The sequence below is a fragment of the Copadichromis virginalis genome, linkage group LG13 (genome assembly GCF_057382275.1).
Source record: "Copadichromis virginalis isolate Kocher_CV1m ecotype Utaka linkage group LG13, C_Virginalis_male_GT1.1, whole genome shotgun sequence".
NCBI lineage: Eukaryota > Metazoa > Chordata > Actinopteri > Cichliformes > Cichlidae > Copadichromis > Copadichromis virginalis.
In genome coordinates this window covers 17832342-17847634 of record NC_140630.1, presented here as the reverse complement: position 1 = coordinate 17847634, position 15293 = coordinate 17832342, and the positions used below count along the sequence as shown (strand labels likewise).

The 15293-nt window shown below is 41.7% G+C and overlaps 1 protein-coding gene across 2 annotated transcripts in view; it reads left to right on the top strand.

Annotated features, from left to right (window-relative positions):
• The window catches only part of marchf8 (membrane-associated ring finger (C3HC4) 8), a 94447-nt gene that overhangs the window by 73338 nt on the left and 5816 nt on the right, over positions 1–15293 (top strand). The window contains exons 4-7 of one of the 2 annotated variants that reach the window (XM_085477698.1): positions 3884–3963; positions 4355–5284; positions 11671–11851; positions 13872–14007. In XM_085477698.1, the coding sequence (XP_085333824.1) occupies positions 3884–3963; positions 4355–5284; positions 11671–11851; positions 13872–14007 (1327 nt within the window). The remainder of the gene's footprint in view (positions 1–3883; positions 3964–4354; positions 5285–11670; positions 11852–13871; positions 14008–15293) is intronic. The other variant, XM_085477697.1, reaches the window with a different exon arrangement.

The following is a 15293-nucleotide window of genomic DNA, read 5'->3' as shown; positions in this document are numbered from 1 at the left end:
AGAGGAAGTCAATTAGATGAGCTACTGAAGCCTCAGAGAAAGAAACAAGGTGGCTTTGGATTAAGAAGGCAGATCCCTGGATAATTGCTACTGGGGTCTGATCAACCGGCACTGGGTTGCCGGGGAGATGGTGTCTGATGTTGACAGTAAACGCCTCATCATCCCAGGTTAGATCACTGAGGATGCTTCTGTTGCTCACTGCAGTAAATCTACTTTCAACTGGTACAGCATTAATACGGCACGAGATGATAACTGTGGTGTGAGTGAGTGGGTAGTTTCTCCTTCATCACAAGTCATTTATAGTAAACAAAGGCAGGGATGGTGATATTCAATTTAAAACGGAGTGTATTCTCTCGTTTTCAGAGCTTGGTGCTGCCACTTTGAAGCCTGTCCAAGACTTGAATAAACTGCACTGATTGCAATTTTTTTGCAAGCTCACATGAGGGCCCATTGAAACAGATGGATAGGCAAGATTTAAGATAGTCTCGAGTGCCAGAAAAATGATTGGCTAATCAAGTCCATCAGCTTTCCTGCTGCCTCCTGCATAACCTGCTGCTACCAAATCACCCTTATTAAAGCTCTAATGAGTTTGTAGCTTCTCAAAAAAATAAAAATAACACCAAATCTGACAGCATTAGATTTTAGGGAGGATTGCTTTGGCGTCATACTTTGGTGATTATTTAGTATGCGTGTGTATGATTAATGTAACTAGGCTACTCATCTCGTGTTTGAGGTTTCTTATATCTGATGGTGGTGGTTGGATACGCAAGCATTTGCGGCACAGCACAAACCCATCAGCGTATTCAGCTTTGTGGGTATCAGCGCACTGCATGTAATGACACATAAGTGTATTGTATATTGCTGGGATATAAATTGCACAGCTGGAGGCCCCACTTTATATTAGCAGCATGACCTTGCAACAGCCACGAAGAAGCGAGTGAGTGAGCCAGAGAAAACTATAGAAGTATAAACTGCGGTCGTTGTAGATGGATTAAAGAAGCTCTTGATTAAAAATAGATTTTATCAAATGTTTGCGCAGGGCTGCATGAGAACGTATCTCAGCTGTAATATTCATCAGTTTTATGATTAACCTCCACGAAGGTTATAAACAAAAGCCGAGGCCGAGTTAATCACCTGCTGGCTGCAGCTTCACGTATAACGCGCAGACCTTTTATAAATGTATCGATCTTCTCATCTGAACCACGGGAAAAAAAGATAATAAACTTATTTTCCAAAATGTCAAACACTTTCGGTAAAGTTCATTTTTGTCCTGGGAAATCAAAGTTTGACAAAACATTTCAAGTTTAACTGGTCTGAACTGCATATTGTGCGTCACAATAAAAAAAACCTCACTCATGATCAAATTGATATGTTAATAATTGTTAAGCTTCAGATTAGATTAGACTCGGGTTAGGTTTGTACAGTTTTAAAGGTCAACAGTGAACTTTTGATTCTTGCCAGCTTCGTTAGGAGTTTCTCAATGGGAGCCAGTGATTCATTGCTCCTGTTAGATTTTAAAGGTTCTACTTGAAAAGGCCCCAATGGCTACGTCTGTGCAGGTTAAGGCTATCGAAGAAGGAAGGAGGCAGAGGTAATGACATGCGAGTAATAAGGTGTTTCAGGGATAAGAGAGAGTGCAACAAATACAAAAGTGAATAATTTATGCGTGGCGTGAGAGTGCGTGGAGGGCGGTGGTGCTTGAGGAGAGAGGTTAAATTAGTGGTTATTATAATAATATGAGTTTTTTTCAGCACTCACAATAAAATAAACAGGTGTTCATTAGGGTGAATGTGAAGTGAGGCTGGATTATATCTAATTAGCACATCAGAGTCAGAGAACCATAACTGAATGGATACGTTTAAGCGCGAATCTGCTTCCTTTCACAGTTTAGAGGTTTCAAAGTGCGACAACTGTCGGTGGTGCCAAAAACCAGTTTTCAGCAGTTATTGAAGTATCATTGCCTCCAGCGTTTTTTGTTATATGTTAAACGGAGGCAGTTATTTACTCATCAAAGCAGGTCCTCACAAGAGAGAGCTGTTAAGAAAGAGCAGCTGTTTAATAGGACTATGGAGTCATGCAGGGTTTTAACGGGAAGTTAATCATTATTACCTCAACTACGTTATTGTCTGAACGCTCAAAGACGCAGTGAGTTATCTATTTGCCGAGTTGCACAGAACGTAACTAATAAAGATCCCTATCTGCTTCATTGGTCAGCCCATATTCGTATTTCCCACGATGCTTCAGGTAAACTCGGCGTTTCTTGAGTTTCATTTGAGTAGCTTTCGGTTTTTGTAGTTTATTGTGGTACTGTCTGCTAAATAATAACGCTTTAATTGTTGTCTCTCATCCACTTCTGTCTATTCATTTTACATTTATTGGCCAGACTGCTGCCAGAGCACCAAACGGTGACCTTGAACATGAGCTGTTTAAAATAAGAGTCAAATTAAACAAGAAACAGAGGAAATAAAAGATTTAAGTAAATTACAAACAGGAGGACAGCGTGTTTAAGTGCTTTTGTGTGCAAGTGGGGAAAAAGAAGCGGTGCTGCTCATGCACAGACAGATAAACAGGATGAAAGGGCATGGCTGGAAATTGAATTTTCTATTGATTGGTGTCCGGCCGTGAGCTATAAACTTTCCTTTAGTTAGAAATTAAATCAATAGGTAATTAGTTTCTTGCTGAAATTACCAGGCCCTCCCCCCCATGTTTTTATGTTAGCAACCCAAACACTGTCTGATCTCATTTGTTATGTATCCGGTCTGAACCTGTCAATATGGGAGACTTTAGGGAATATTATCTGTATTTGAGGGAATATACTCAATCCTGTTCTGGTTGAAAGTGGGATGAAAAGATCACATTTATGTTGAATGTGAAGCTTAAAAACAACAGAGGTGAAAAAGAGGGTTTCAAAGGCTTCAGTGTGGTCTGATACAACGAAATGATTGAGAGCAGTTCTACTTATTTAAAAGGAGCCACACAGTTTGTGTCTCGTCTCACAGATGAACTCATCTAAGTGAACGTTTTTGGAACACCCAAGTGACGCTACATAATAATAAAATATGATGTAGTAAATAATTTGTGATTCTAAATTGACCCTGGGTGTGAATTATGAATGATTTGTGAATTAGCCAAGCCGGCGACCTGTCCTTGGTGTCCCCCTATGACTCCTGGGAAAGGCTTCAACCCGTCTCATACACCTGAATTGGTTAAGTGCACTAAAATAGTTGAATGATCTACCAGGATGATCATCTGATCAATTAGATTTATTATCCTGTGAGACATAAGAGAATATTTTGCAAGTAAAACCCAAGTTGTCATAAAAAAAAATCTGAGGAAAAAGTAATCTTCATATGTTTGTAAAATAAATATTGGTGAAAGCCTTGATGATGCTGAAGGTGTTTTCATTCTAACAGCCTTGCACCTGCAGTGCACGTGTTTAAAAATTATTCTCTGTAGAAGCTGAGCATTAATCTGCAGCCTCACGTCCCCCAGCCGTGCCTCGCTCGCCGCCTCGTTCTTCTTAACTCTCGATCGGTCTCATCAGCACTTCTCTCTTCGCAGCCGCCTGTTGATATTATTTTTCTTTTTTTGCAGATTTCACCTTAAACTAGACAGATTAACTGGCAGCATTGTTTTTCCCCTCTCTATCATCTTGTGCATCAGTACACAACATGCTTTCTCTCTTTGTGTAAAGATCACACAAATGTGCTGATGGGCGCTGGCGCTGATAATTCCTCACCACGCGGAGCCACGGCCGCCACCACGGAAAAAACAATCGCCTGTTGATTGATGCAGTATTTATTTAACTGTAGGGTTTCATGTTCACGTGCCTGTACTCTCTGTCCTAAACTGCCTTTTGTTCTGCGTGTGCTTTGTTTCTCAGGCTGGAAGCCCGACTTCAGTCAACGCTCCGTGCAGTTTCTCGAGGACGTCAGTTTCCCCGTCTAGCCAGGACATCTGCAGGTACCTTTCAGTCTGAATTCATGCCAAGAAATTATATTTGTCCAGGTTGATATGAACACCTGCGTGCAGTAAATGAACTTTATTTATCAGTCTATCAGTGATGAAGTTGCTTATCAGTGGGTGATGTTGGCTTAACTTTTACCCCTGAGTGGCACAATGTCACTGCTGGGAGCAGCCTTAGTTGCAAGCTGCTGCTAAATGGAGTTAACGGTAACATTAATCATCCGGTGTTTATATATCCTATTTTTCAAACTCCTTTATTTTTAAATGCATGATGTCTCTTCCATTTCTCTTTTTTGTCTTTCCCCCTACCTTTTCCTGTTGTCCTCTACCGCTGTTGTCTGTTGCGTGCTCCTTTTTCACACACAAACACGCACAATCACATCATCAGTCAGGATCAGGACACTCAGAAGCAGACAGCAGTGGTTCTTTTGAGTTCTAAGGGTAAAACTTGTCAGGGTTCAGGAGATGTTTCAGTGACCACCCTCTGCACAGACGTCCTACCTGCTTCCAAACACGCCAAACAGCGAGACTGGCTCTCTCTGCTGCGTCCGTCCTCCGTCAGCATCCGTTCCAACAACTCGCTCAGGTTTTCGGTGTCTCTGAATGACGTCGGCCAGCGTGTGGACAGTCTTTGCCGAGGTCTGCAGTTTATAGATCGCACGTGCTCTGAGGGAGAGTTGGAGCTGAAGCTCGAGCCCGCTCAGCCTCCTGACTTGGATCGAAGGGCTCACAAACTCAACTGCAAGCTGGCTGCAACGCCCACACAACAGATCCCAAATCCTGGCTTCTCAACGCGCGCCCAGCCCCACCTCGTTCCCTCCTTCACCAACAACTACAAGTACATGTTGGGCATAGCGCCCGCCAGTTGTCTCCCAACTGATCACGGTGTCCTCACCGCTCCTCATTCCAACACCCACCACCACCCCCATAACTCCCCAAGCTCCAATTTTCTTCGTCTCCTCCTTCCCTTCTCTCGATCCTCTACATCAGCCAGCCTGCAATGCTCAGACCTGGGCAGCTACGCCTCCCACCTCCACATCAAGTCCTCCAGTGCCCTGCTGGAAGGTAGCGAGTCAGGCTTGCCCTCTGAGGATTTAGTGGGAGATGACGATGTGTTTGAGGAAGACCAGCCCAGTCCTACTTCAAAAGAAACGGGTCAACCAACATCTCCAAAATTGGTGAGAGTGGCTGCGTCAGTTGGACTTCTAGCTCCAGTGTGCTATATGGAAGGAGACAGCGATCTGGACTGCTGTCCATCCCCTTTGTCAGAGAAAACGGGGCCACTGTCACCTTATTCTCTATCCGGGGACTGCTGCAGGTGGGTGACTGTCTGGACGGCGTAATCCACACCCACCCTTCCTGTGACGTAAAGCCCAGACCACCCCTGTACCGTGACGTGGCAGTGAATCCCAGAGCCCTGTGGAGTAGTGGAGAGCTTCTCATCCCATAGCCTGTATACCCAGAAAATATCTCGTTGTGGTATTTGTAGTCTAAATCCCTGCTCAGAGTCGAGCAGTTACTCAGAAGAACCTGACACGTAGATGCTTTAATTTCCACACACCACAACACTGTCCACCTCCTCCTCAGCTGTTCCAATTCAACCCTTTTGTGTGTGACACAAATGTGCCGTAAAGTAATTTCATACCATCTAATTTCACTTCACTGTTATCTCAATGTTCTGCTGTGTTTTTCATTGTGCTGCCAAGCTGTGTTTTTAAAATATTTTTTCATTTGTTAGATCGATGAGGCAGTAAAGTGTCGTATATAGGCTGCAAAAAAAAAAAAATCTGATTGATTTTGGCTCATAAGCCTGAGGCTTTGCAGTAGGAATAGAGGGCAATAGGACTATTATGGAATTGATAGAAGGGCAGAGGTTAGCATAGAAAATTTAATAGCACAGAGGAACAGAGTATATGTCTGAGAACTAGTGGAACAGAGAACAATAAATAGCCCGTGTCTGGGTCCACCATCAGTCTTTGTCACATGACCAATTGGATGCTGTCTTACTGCCAGAGCCAGTTCTTATTATAAAGACACATTGTGCGTAACTTTCTTACAGACCAGGTCATGGCTGCGAGGTCTCTGCAGATGAGTAGATCTTGCTGGTTGCCAAGAACGGGAATTTTGAGCCTTAACTCCTGCTGTCGATACGAAGCGTGGCAGCACTTCACTGGATTAATGAGATCTAAAGGATTTTGAATTATATATGACTCTGTTTGTTGTCACTTTGGCTCTGGTGTGTGCATCTACTGCTTTCCAGATTTACATGTCAGCTGTGGGCCGATGGAGAAACACCAGCTTAGAAGTGGCAAAGTGAAGGCCAGAGATCAAAAGGCAGATTATTGGCTTCAAATAGCCTGGATAGTCTGACTGCACACACACACGCACACACGCGCACACACAAACACGTTATTCCAGTTCTCTGTCAGGTGGCTTAAAACGTGAGCGCAGCTCTAATGCTGACCTCACCTATGAAAAGTATGTGTGGGAGGTTGTTTGTTTCACAGGTGACTAGTTGGTTAATTATTATCAAACTCCTTTATTGTCAGCAGTTCAGAGAGTAGTGGCTGAAAGTCAGCTGTGTGAAGGGAGTTGCTTCACTTCCTCATTAGAAATGTCACCAAGCAGATAAGTGTTTCTCATCTAGACGCATTACAAAATGGCCGGATTTGCTTTGTCATAAAAAGCTTATTCCTTCAAAGAATTCAAACATTCCTATTGATTGCATTTGTATGTTTGCTGGCTCAGGGAACCAAGCTTGACAAGGAAGCATTTGACTTGAAAATTCACCTTTCTCACTTGAAAACTATTTTTATTCCAGATATAAATAAATAAATAAATAAATAAATAAATAAATAAATAAATAAATACATCTTGTGGTCTGGAGCCTGTCCTGTAGGGCAAGAGTTGGATGGACAGGTTGCATCTGTCTCAGCGCTAGTACAAGAGAAAGACATATCTATGGGCAATTTAGAATTACACTTTAACCAGGTAAGCACGTGTCTTTGGACTGTGGGAGGAAGTCGGAAGTTCCCAGAGAAAATCCACACAGACACGCGGACAACACGCAAACTCCACTTCGAAAGGTTCTGGCCAGATGTTGTCACATGTGTTCACAAAATTCTAATCAAAGAAAGATGTGTGGTTTTTCAAATTAATAATAACTTGCTTAAGCATGCAAGCACAACAGGAGGCTATCCTGTATAGTCGTAACCGCATGGTTCACCTTTACAGGTACACAAATTCATAAAAGCATTAACAAACTACTTTGAACCACATTGTGAACCCGTGTGCAATCATATGCATATTTTTTTCATTTGAATTTGTTTATTTGAAAGGGGCCGTGCATATTAATGAGCATATCAGTGTAAATATGCCAGATTTATCCAAAAGGCTGCTTTTCATCTGTAGTCGCTGGCAGGTCAGACAAAAAACAGTAAACAAGGAATTAAGCAGACCGTCAGACAATGTCAAACAATGTAGTCCAGACAACAAATACATCAAATTACAGCATAACATCTCATAGCAAAAAAACAGAACAAGTAAATATAAAAACTTACAACATTAAAGATGATTGATGTTATTTGTAAAATTAACGATCACTAATCTGATCCCCTTTTAGCCATCGTTTGAGATGAGTTTTAAATGTATTGCAGGTAAAGAGGTCATACATGTAGTAACTAGTTATCCGTCCCTTATTTAATCCAAACTTTTTTCCAGTATACTCACACTCTGCACCATAAATAAGCTTCATGTGTTGTTATTTTCTATGCTATGTTGTTTTCAGTGTTGTCTGTTGTTGCGTGCACTGAGAGCAAAGAAACAGCTGGAGCCCAATTCCTTGTATGTGTACGAGTACTTGGTCAATAAATCTGATTCTCATTCAGATACAGAAGTGCAAAAATATCTGTTTTTGGTAGCATAGTTTACAAAATAAGAGACATAAAGACACACACATCAGAACAGTAGGGAGTCACAGAGTGTGAGCACAAAATCTTGTCAACACGTTTCTGTTTGTGTGCAGTTTTTGATCAGGCTTTAAATGAGGGGTGTGTACTCCAAATTCAGTCCTTCTCGGTCGCTGCGGCGTTTGCTGCAGGTGCACTAAGCTCCCAGCGCTTGGTTGTTACTGCGATATCTGTGATGTGGGTGTACAACCTTTTCATTACCAAATTGTAGGATTTAATTTCACTTACAGCTTTGAAAGTGTGTCGGCAGAATTCAGCCGAGGGAGCACAGTGACCTTTTCAGATGGGCCTGAACCCCCCCCCCCCCCTTTTTTTTTTCCTTAACCATGAACAACCTCCTAACTAAATCACAGCAATTGTACTCAAGTTTATATTTTCTCCAGTTTTTGTTTCTTTACTTTGATACATATGCATTACTGAATGCATATTTGTGGATTAGGCAAGAACATGCAATGATTTTCAAATAGTTGGCATCGATTTTAAAAAAAAATTATCAAAAGTTTTAGTTATTCCATAATCAACTAAATGTAGGATTTAATGACTCAGTTTTTAATTTGCAGGAAATTCAAATAACATTGAGCCGCAGTGGCTCTAATGTTCAAAAAAACAGCATTACAGGGTAGCTTTTAAGCTTTTAAATCTGACAGCATAAAACAGCTAGGGTCTGTGTAATTCCTTAACCTTCCTCCAACAGTTAAATGTCTCCTCAGCAAATTTAATATTCTCTTTGAAGGCAAGCGTGCTCATGCAAAGACAAACGAGTACCCGCTTAAATGATCAGAGACAAGAAAGGAGAAAGAAAAATAAAAGGAGACAGAGAGAGATTGCTTAGCTACTAAAGCCACTGAATTGATCAGCATGTCTCTGGCAGCGCTTAAACTGCGCAGACTGAAAAGAGTCTGAGAGGCAAATACTTCAGATGCCGCACATATCTTCCACAGGAAAATCTATTCAGCAGAAAAGCAAGAGAAGACAGATTAGTGGTGTCTTCTCATACACATACTTTTTTGGATGAGGGCAGAATGAGGAATAAATGGAGGGAGGGCAGTGTTTAAGCAACACATCGAGGGAGTGTGGAGTGCAAAAGACTGGCTTCATGCCACCAGAGAAAATTATAAGGAAGCAAAAAAAAAAAAAGAGGAACAGGAAGAAAGCGAACGCTTCGGCAGGCATTTGAGCTTGTTTCCTTCTCAGCTTCTGGGGCTTGTGATTTCCTGACTCTGTTTGCTTCTCACATTTTAATGTTGTCATACTCGTACGGCGCCTCTGCCATCTTAAAACTACCGTCAAACAGGGTGTGTTGTGGACGCAAGTGATGCAAATTTAATTTTAACGTCCTAAGAGTGCACGGAATGTGCCGCTGCTGACAAAAAGTTAATTTACCTGTGAATTTCCACGCCTGGGTTATTATGTTAATCTGTTGGAATATATGGATGCGCCTCGTGTTAAATGACGAAGGTGAATGTTGCGTGCTTTATTTGTGAGATTTCTTGCGTCCCGCCAAGGCGGTTCAGCCTGTTGTGGAATCAGGTGAAAGTTCCCTGAATGTCTCAGTGAAAGATTCCTCCGCCCTCATCCGCTCGTGTTGTTTACCGATCGCTGCATTTCCACCGCAACTCCATGCGGAGGTGTTGGGATTTTTCTGTGGTTATCTCCTCCCACATAAGAAGAATAATTTGTCAGATCTGTTTATTTCAGCAGGCAGAAATCGTTGATATAAGCACCAAATGATCTACTTCCTCTGGCTTTTCTTTTTTTAAATTGAAATAGAAATACAGTATGTGTGGGATGAGAATCTGCAGTTCATCATCTCGTTATGCATGCAAATGAACACAAACAAAGCAGTCTATCCATAATCAAAAACAACAACAACAAAAAACTTATTCTAGTGATGTCGATTGTGTCTCGCCTTTCCTTTAATCCCCCAGGCCTTATTCCACTTCTTCCACCTCCTCTGCTTAAGAACCTTTGGATATGACCTATTTTTATCCACCTTTGTTCACTTTGTCTTTTAATCTTGTAACACTGGCCAGTTCAGCAAAGTCTTGAAATAGACGTCATCTCGTGTGCTCCCTTTTCTAACATGTGTGAACGCATACGTGGGCGTGCATGTGTTCCTTCATGTTGTTATCCTTCCATGAACCAGGATAAAGACAATCCCATCTGAACACCCGGCTCTCTCCGCCTCCTCCTCCTCCACCTCGTCTTCGCCACGCTTTGTTTGCTTGCATCTTCCAGCCCATAAAGACATGCCATTGCTCCTCGCTACCCACTCAGGAGAAGAAAGCATCACAGAAGACGTTCCTGGATTATTGATCTTACTGCCTGTGAAATCTGTAGGGAACAAAATGTATTTGAAAAATAGATTAATAGAACATGTGCCCTGCTTTGTGTATTCTGTACCCATTTAAGGTATTATTTGCTTTTTAAGCTACAACACCTTTAACCCCTTTATCAGGCACCCTGGTAGTCTAGAGAAAGACATCAGTCCGGCTTTTAATCAATGTCATGTTGTGGTCTAACAAGCAGCCTGATTTTGGTGCTTATTGGTTATTCACTGAGGACTGTAATCTGAAAAACCACAACAAAGTCGATGTCCTGACATTGAAGTCTAAGATCATAATAATTTTCTACTTTCTCAAGTAAGGCATGGCGTGTGATGTAACCTCCTCTCACCACTAAAACTGACAGATCCTGACTATCGTGCAGGTGAAAGTGTCCACATAGTCTGGATTTGCTCAGACTGCCCATCAATCTGCCTTTCACTGAGTGGAAAGATTCGGACAAACATACTCCTCCATACATCCTCCATCCTATCAGACAGCATCTGATGTGTGTGATGTTGGAGTGGTGGACTCCTTCAAGTCAGTCTATTGGAAAAGTGATTGGTTCCTCTCACTGACAACAGACTGTCCAGCAGTCATTAGAGGCAACAGACGCCTAATCGAATGTTCCAGCTGTCGGTGTCTGTACTCGAGGCTTTCCAGGCATCTACGGGGACTGGACACAGCATCACAAACACCTGTTAAAGAGAATATAGCTGCTTCCTGTAGTATTTTTAACGAATATCGTGTTCATGTGGTTATTTTTTGGCCAACATTTGTTAGGTGTTAAAAGTGCAACAACTCCAAGGCACGTCAGCCTTCATCAGCGTTCGTAGCAGTGCATTGCAGCATTGCAGCGATACACAAACAGACGTATTTGTCATGGACTGTATTACAGTAATTAAAAAACTCACATATTTATAACATTTATTACCTCTTGTCTGACAATGAAACTCAGTGCTGTACAGCTACAGAGCGAAATGACATTAAAAGTGTTCAGTTTTGCACGGAAACACAAAAAACGCAGGAGATGAGTTTCTCAAAATGTTGTTTGGACTTGCAAATGAATCTATTTAGTTTGTCTTTACTGGGTTTACTCATATGGGACATGAATTCTCTGCTGTGACAAGGGTGTTAATTTTGTTTTCTCTGTTTGTGAAATCATATTCTCACCTGTGTACCTAAAGCTGTTGTAGGTGTGGAAAAATCAGTTGCATATTGTGCTCTTGGCGATGCTACTCCAGCTTTGCTGACGTGCAGTCTTATATTACACAACTCCCAAGTTTTCTCAGTGTGTCGCCTTCGCCTGCCAACTTTTCCCGTTTTGATCTTTCCCCTCTCTCCCATCTTGCTCCTGTTACTAGCTGTCTAGCCTGTAGCTTAGTGTTGACTGTATTCTCTGCCTCCCGCAGGATTTGTCACTGCGAAGGGGATGACGAGAGCCCTCTGATCACACCATGCCACTGCACAGGGAGCTTGCGCTTTGTCCACCAGTCCTGTCTACAGCAGTGGATCAAGAGCTCTGACACTCGTTGCTGTGAGCTGTGTAAATACGAGTTCATCATGGAGACTAAACTCAAACCACTGCGCAAGGTAAGCTGGTTAGGTGTGTGCATATTTGGCTGTTAAGCAGTTCAGCCTCAGTTATTAAAGTCACAGTCTTGTCTCTGCGTCCTAACTTAGCTCACATCACTCCTTTGTTGTGAAGCGAAAAATACCAAAAAACTATCTCCAGTCTTGTCGTGCAGACACAAGAGCACAATAAGCCATTTTCATAAGCAAACCACTTGTCCGGGTGGTTGTGATCCCTTTCAGTGGTTTAGAGGCAGTCCACGTTCCTGAAAGGCTCTTATCAATCACTGTGGCCTGAAGATAGCAGGACACTCTAATTAAAATTCCTCCACCCTTCATTAGCTGCACAAAAGGCCTTAAACAAATGCTCTGCTGTTAATAGCTTCCGAATCCCATGGGTGAATATTAAAGTTGTTCATGTGTGAGTGCACAAGGAAATTTGAGATGAGAGGCGGATGTTGTTGTCAGTATGAAAGTTTTTATTAAAGAGTGCTTGATGTCATGTTGTTCGGCAACACCCGCGTCTTATTAAAGTGACCCTGCAATTATTCATCACTGAATTCATTATTATGGATTTGGATGTTTGGGAAAGCTACACAAAGCTATCTGACAGTACAGATATCATGTGATTTCTTTTTAGTGCTGGGCAGATTTCTGGCATTTATTTTAGTGCAGCCAATGATTGACCAGGTGCTCCACAGTTATCTGAGCTTCCTGGCAGGTAGCAGGGTATATCACCTGGATGCTGCATGCCATGCTCTTCTCTATCTCATTAACCCTGCCAGGAAGCATTGTGTAACACTGGATTTTGCTGACAGGAGCTGAATAAAAAAGGCCTTTATGGTACTTTCACATCTGGGAAAAACAGTAGGTGAAGACTGCAGCACAACCAAAATTTATTGCGATTGTGTGCAATGAACTTGCAATCTTGTGGCTGTCGAAATGGCTGCTCTGAAGACGGGGACCAGGTCGGCAACCAGTTGCAATCAGTTGCCATCTTCGAAGTGATAAAACTCCAATAAGCATGGGATCAAGCTGCCTATTGCATGCAATCTATATGTATTAATACGGCAATTAACCAAATCTGCTGCTGTCTACATACACAGAAATTCAAACACGAAATTGCTTAGATCTGAAACAGAAATTCCTCCACAAACAGCGTCTCGATGTTATACAGGAGTATAGCCAGAATGCAACCAGTCGAGTCCGCTGCTAAGTGATCAGATTCAGGCGAGTTGCGCTCATCCATGCAGACCGACTCAGATTATAAATAATACAGCAGTGATTTGCAAACCTTCACCAGCCTGTGATTGCAGTCAGCCTGAGTCAGATCGTGATTGTTGGGAGACGAGTTGCCTTGTCAACAGTTCTTCGCCCAGAAGTTAAAGGTGTTACTTGATAAACCTCTGGGCAACCACTTGTTTCTAACCACAAGGAGGCTACCACCCTGATTTTAGTGTTTCAAACAAAAACTGTATATAAAAGATGGATGATGCCACCTTCACCTCCCTTAACTTTGCCATCAAGGCTGCCGTCCTGTTTTTTGTGGTTGTTTATTTGTTTTGTTTTGTTTTGAATGGCCTTGCATAAGTAGCTATATTTAGATCAAAGGGTAGAGTGCTGTCATCTTATGCTAGCAAGCCTTTTTAGCAGGCTGCATTCATCAGTTGTGGAGGTGCAATACAGAGACGTATATATCTGCTAATTGGTGCTAACTAACAGACTAATCAAAGGAAATAGAATTTCACTAACCAAAGCTGGAACATGAACATTTCAGACAGACTGTCTGTAGAGATGAAAACAGTTTTTGTAGCAGAATGGAAACATGTTTTTATGACTGAAAATTGGCATTTCAGTGTAGGAGTTTTAGGGGATTGGCTCACTTTGGAGCCAGTTTCGACTGGCCATTAGAGGAATTTGATCTTTGGCTTTAGTTTTCAGCCATAGAGGCTCTGCTTAGTTTGAAAGCATGTTTCTTTTTTTATTTTTATTTTTTTTTAAATGTGTGTGAATATGCTCAAAAGTCTTCCATCTTTGGCAGTGGGAGAAACTACAGATGACGGCGAGCGAGAGAAGAAAGATCATGTGTTCAGTCACCTTCCACATCATCGCCATCACCTGTGTGGTGTGGTCCCTCTACGTTCTCATCGACAGAACAGCAGAGGAAATCAAATCAGGTCAGCACTGACTCTCACGCACACAAACAAACACTAAAACATTAATACAACATCGTCTGTGGTACATGTTTGTTTTGGATGTTATCTATTCATCCACAATTGTCTCCAAGTTGTGACTAGCACTCAAAAATATTCATCTCATTCTTTGACACTTTTAGAGATTGTTTTAGTTTAAGTGAGGCAATTTTTTTTTAAGTGATGCTGTTTTTGTGTGTCGAAGGTTAGTTTGTGGTTAATCTGACTGTAAAAGAAAAACTGTACTCAGCAAAATAACCAGACAGGAATAGTGTGCAAAGTCTGGAATTTTTTTAGCATATATGTGTGATGTGAGTGGTATGACAGCTGTGTGACAGCAGCAGCTAGTATGAGTTTGGCACATGCGTGTTTGTGGCAAAAAATTGGATGCAACAGCTGACTACACATCACACGCAATGCTTTACGTCACTGAAGTGACAAGGATATGGAAATGATTTACCGTAGGGTGATTTTTCTTATGAACTTCTTTTTGCAAGCACAGGAGTCGACCACTGTCGGCCACTAGAAAGACGGTACTTGTGCGTTGCCCTTATTTTTCATAGCTCATACAAATTTTTCTTTAAATACTAGTATAGACCCACGCTACACTATTGTTTGGCCTGTCCATATTGTTGTTGGTAAAATTAGAATAACGTGACACTTTAAATGGCTGATTTTATCCCATTGGTGGGTGGTTGCTTGGCAACATGATGACGTTGTAATTTGCCATATATAAGTCGACTTTTAGGAGTATAATTTTTCAATTGATGTAAAATGAAAACGACAAGATATTTTCTTGAGGTGTCATAGGTACATAAACAAGTGACTTTAGCCTGTTGCTAGGAGGTGCCTGACAACATGATGACATCATAATATTTGAAATAGATAAAAACCTTTAGGCTGTGTGTAGGAGGATTTGGAGGCCTGCTTATTTATCATTATGAAGCACATCTGTCTGTCTATATTTGCTGAATTCAGTCTTTATTGCAGGTTATTTACATATTCAAAGGGCTTCCGCTTCAGACCTGGTAGCTACAGCCTTCTTTTATATACAGTCTATGGACTTAGATAACTTATTATCTAAGGCTAAAAAGGAACCGTTGATCTGAACACATCAAAATGACAAATAAGTGAGTTTGTGGTGCTTATAGTGTGATTTTGTTACTTTTGAGGAAAGCTAACTGGCCACTCATGCTTTATGTAGCTTACAAACATGAGTGGTATTGATCTGAAATACAATTCCTTCAAGGTGTGCAGTTTTCTGAGCACAG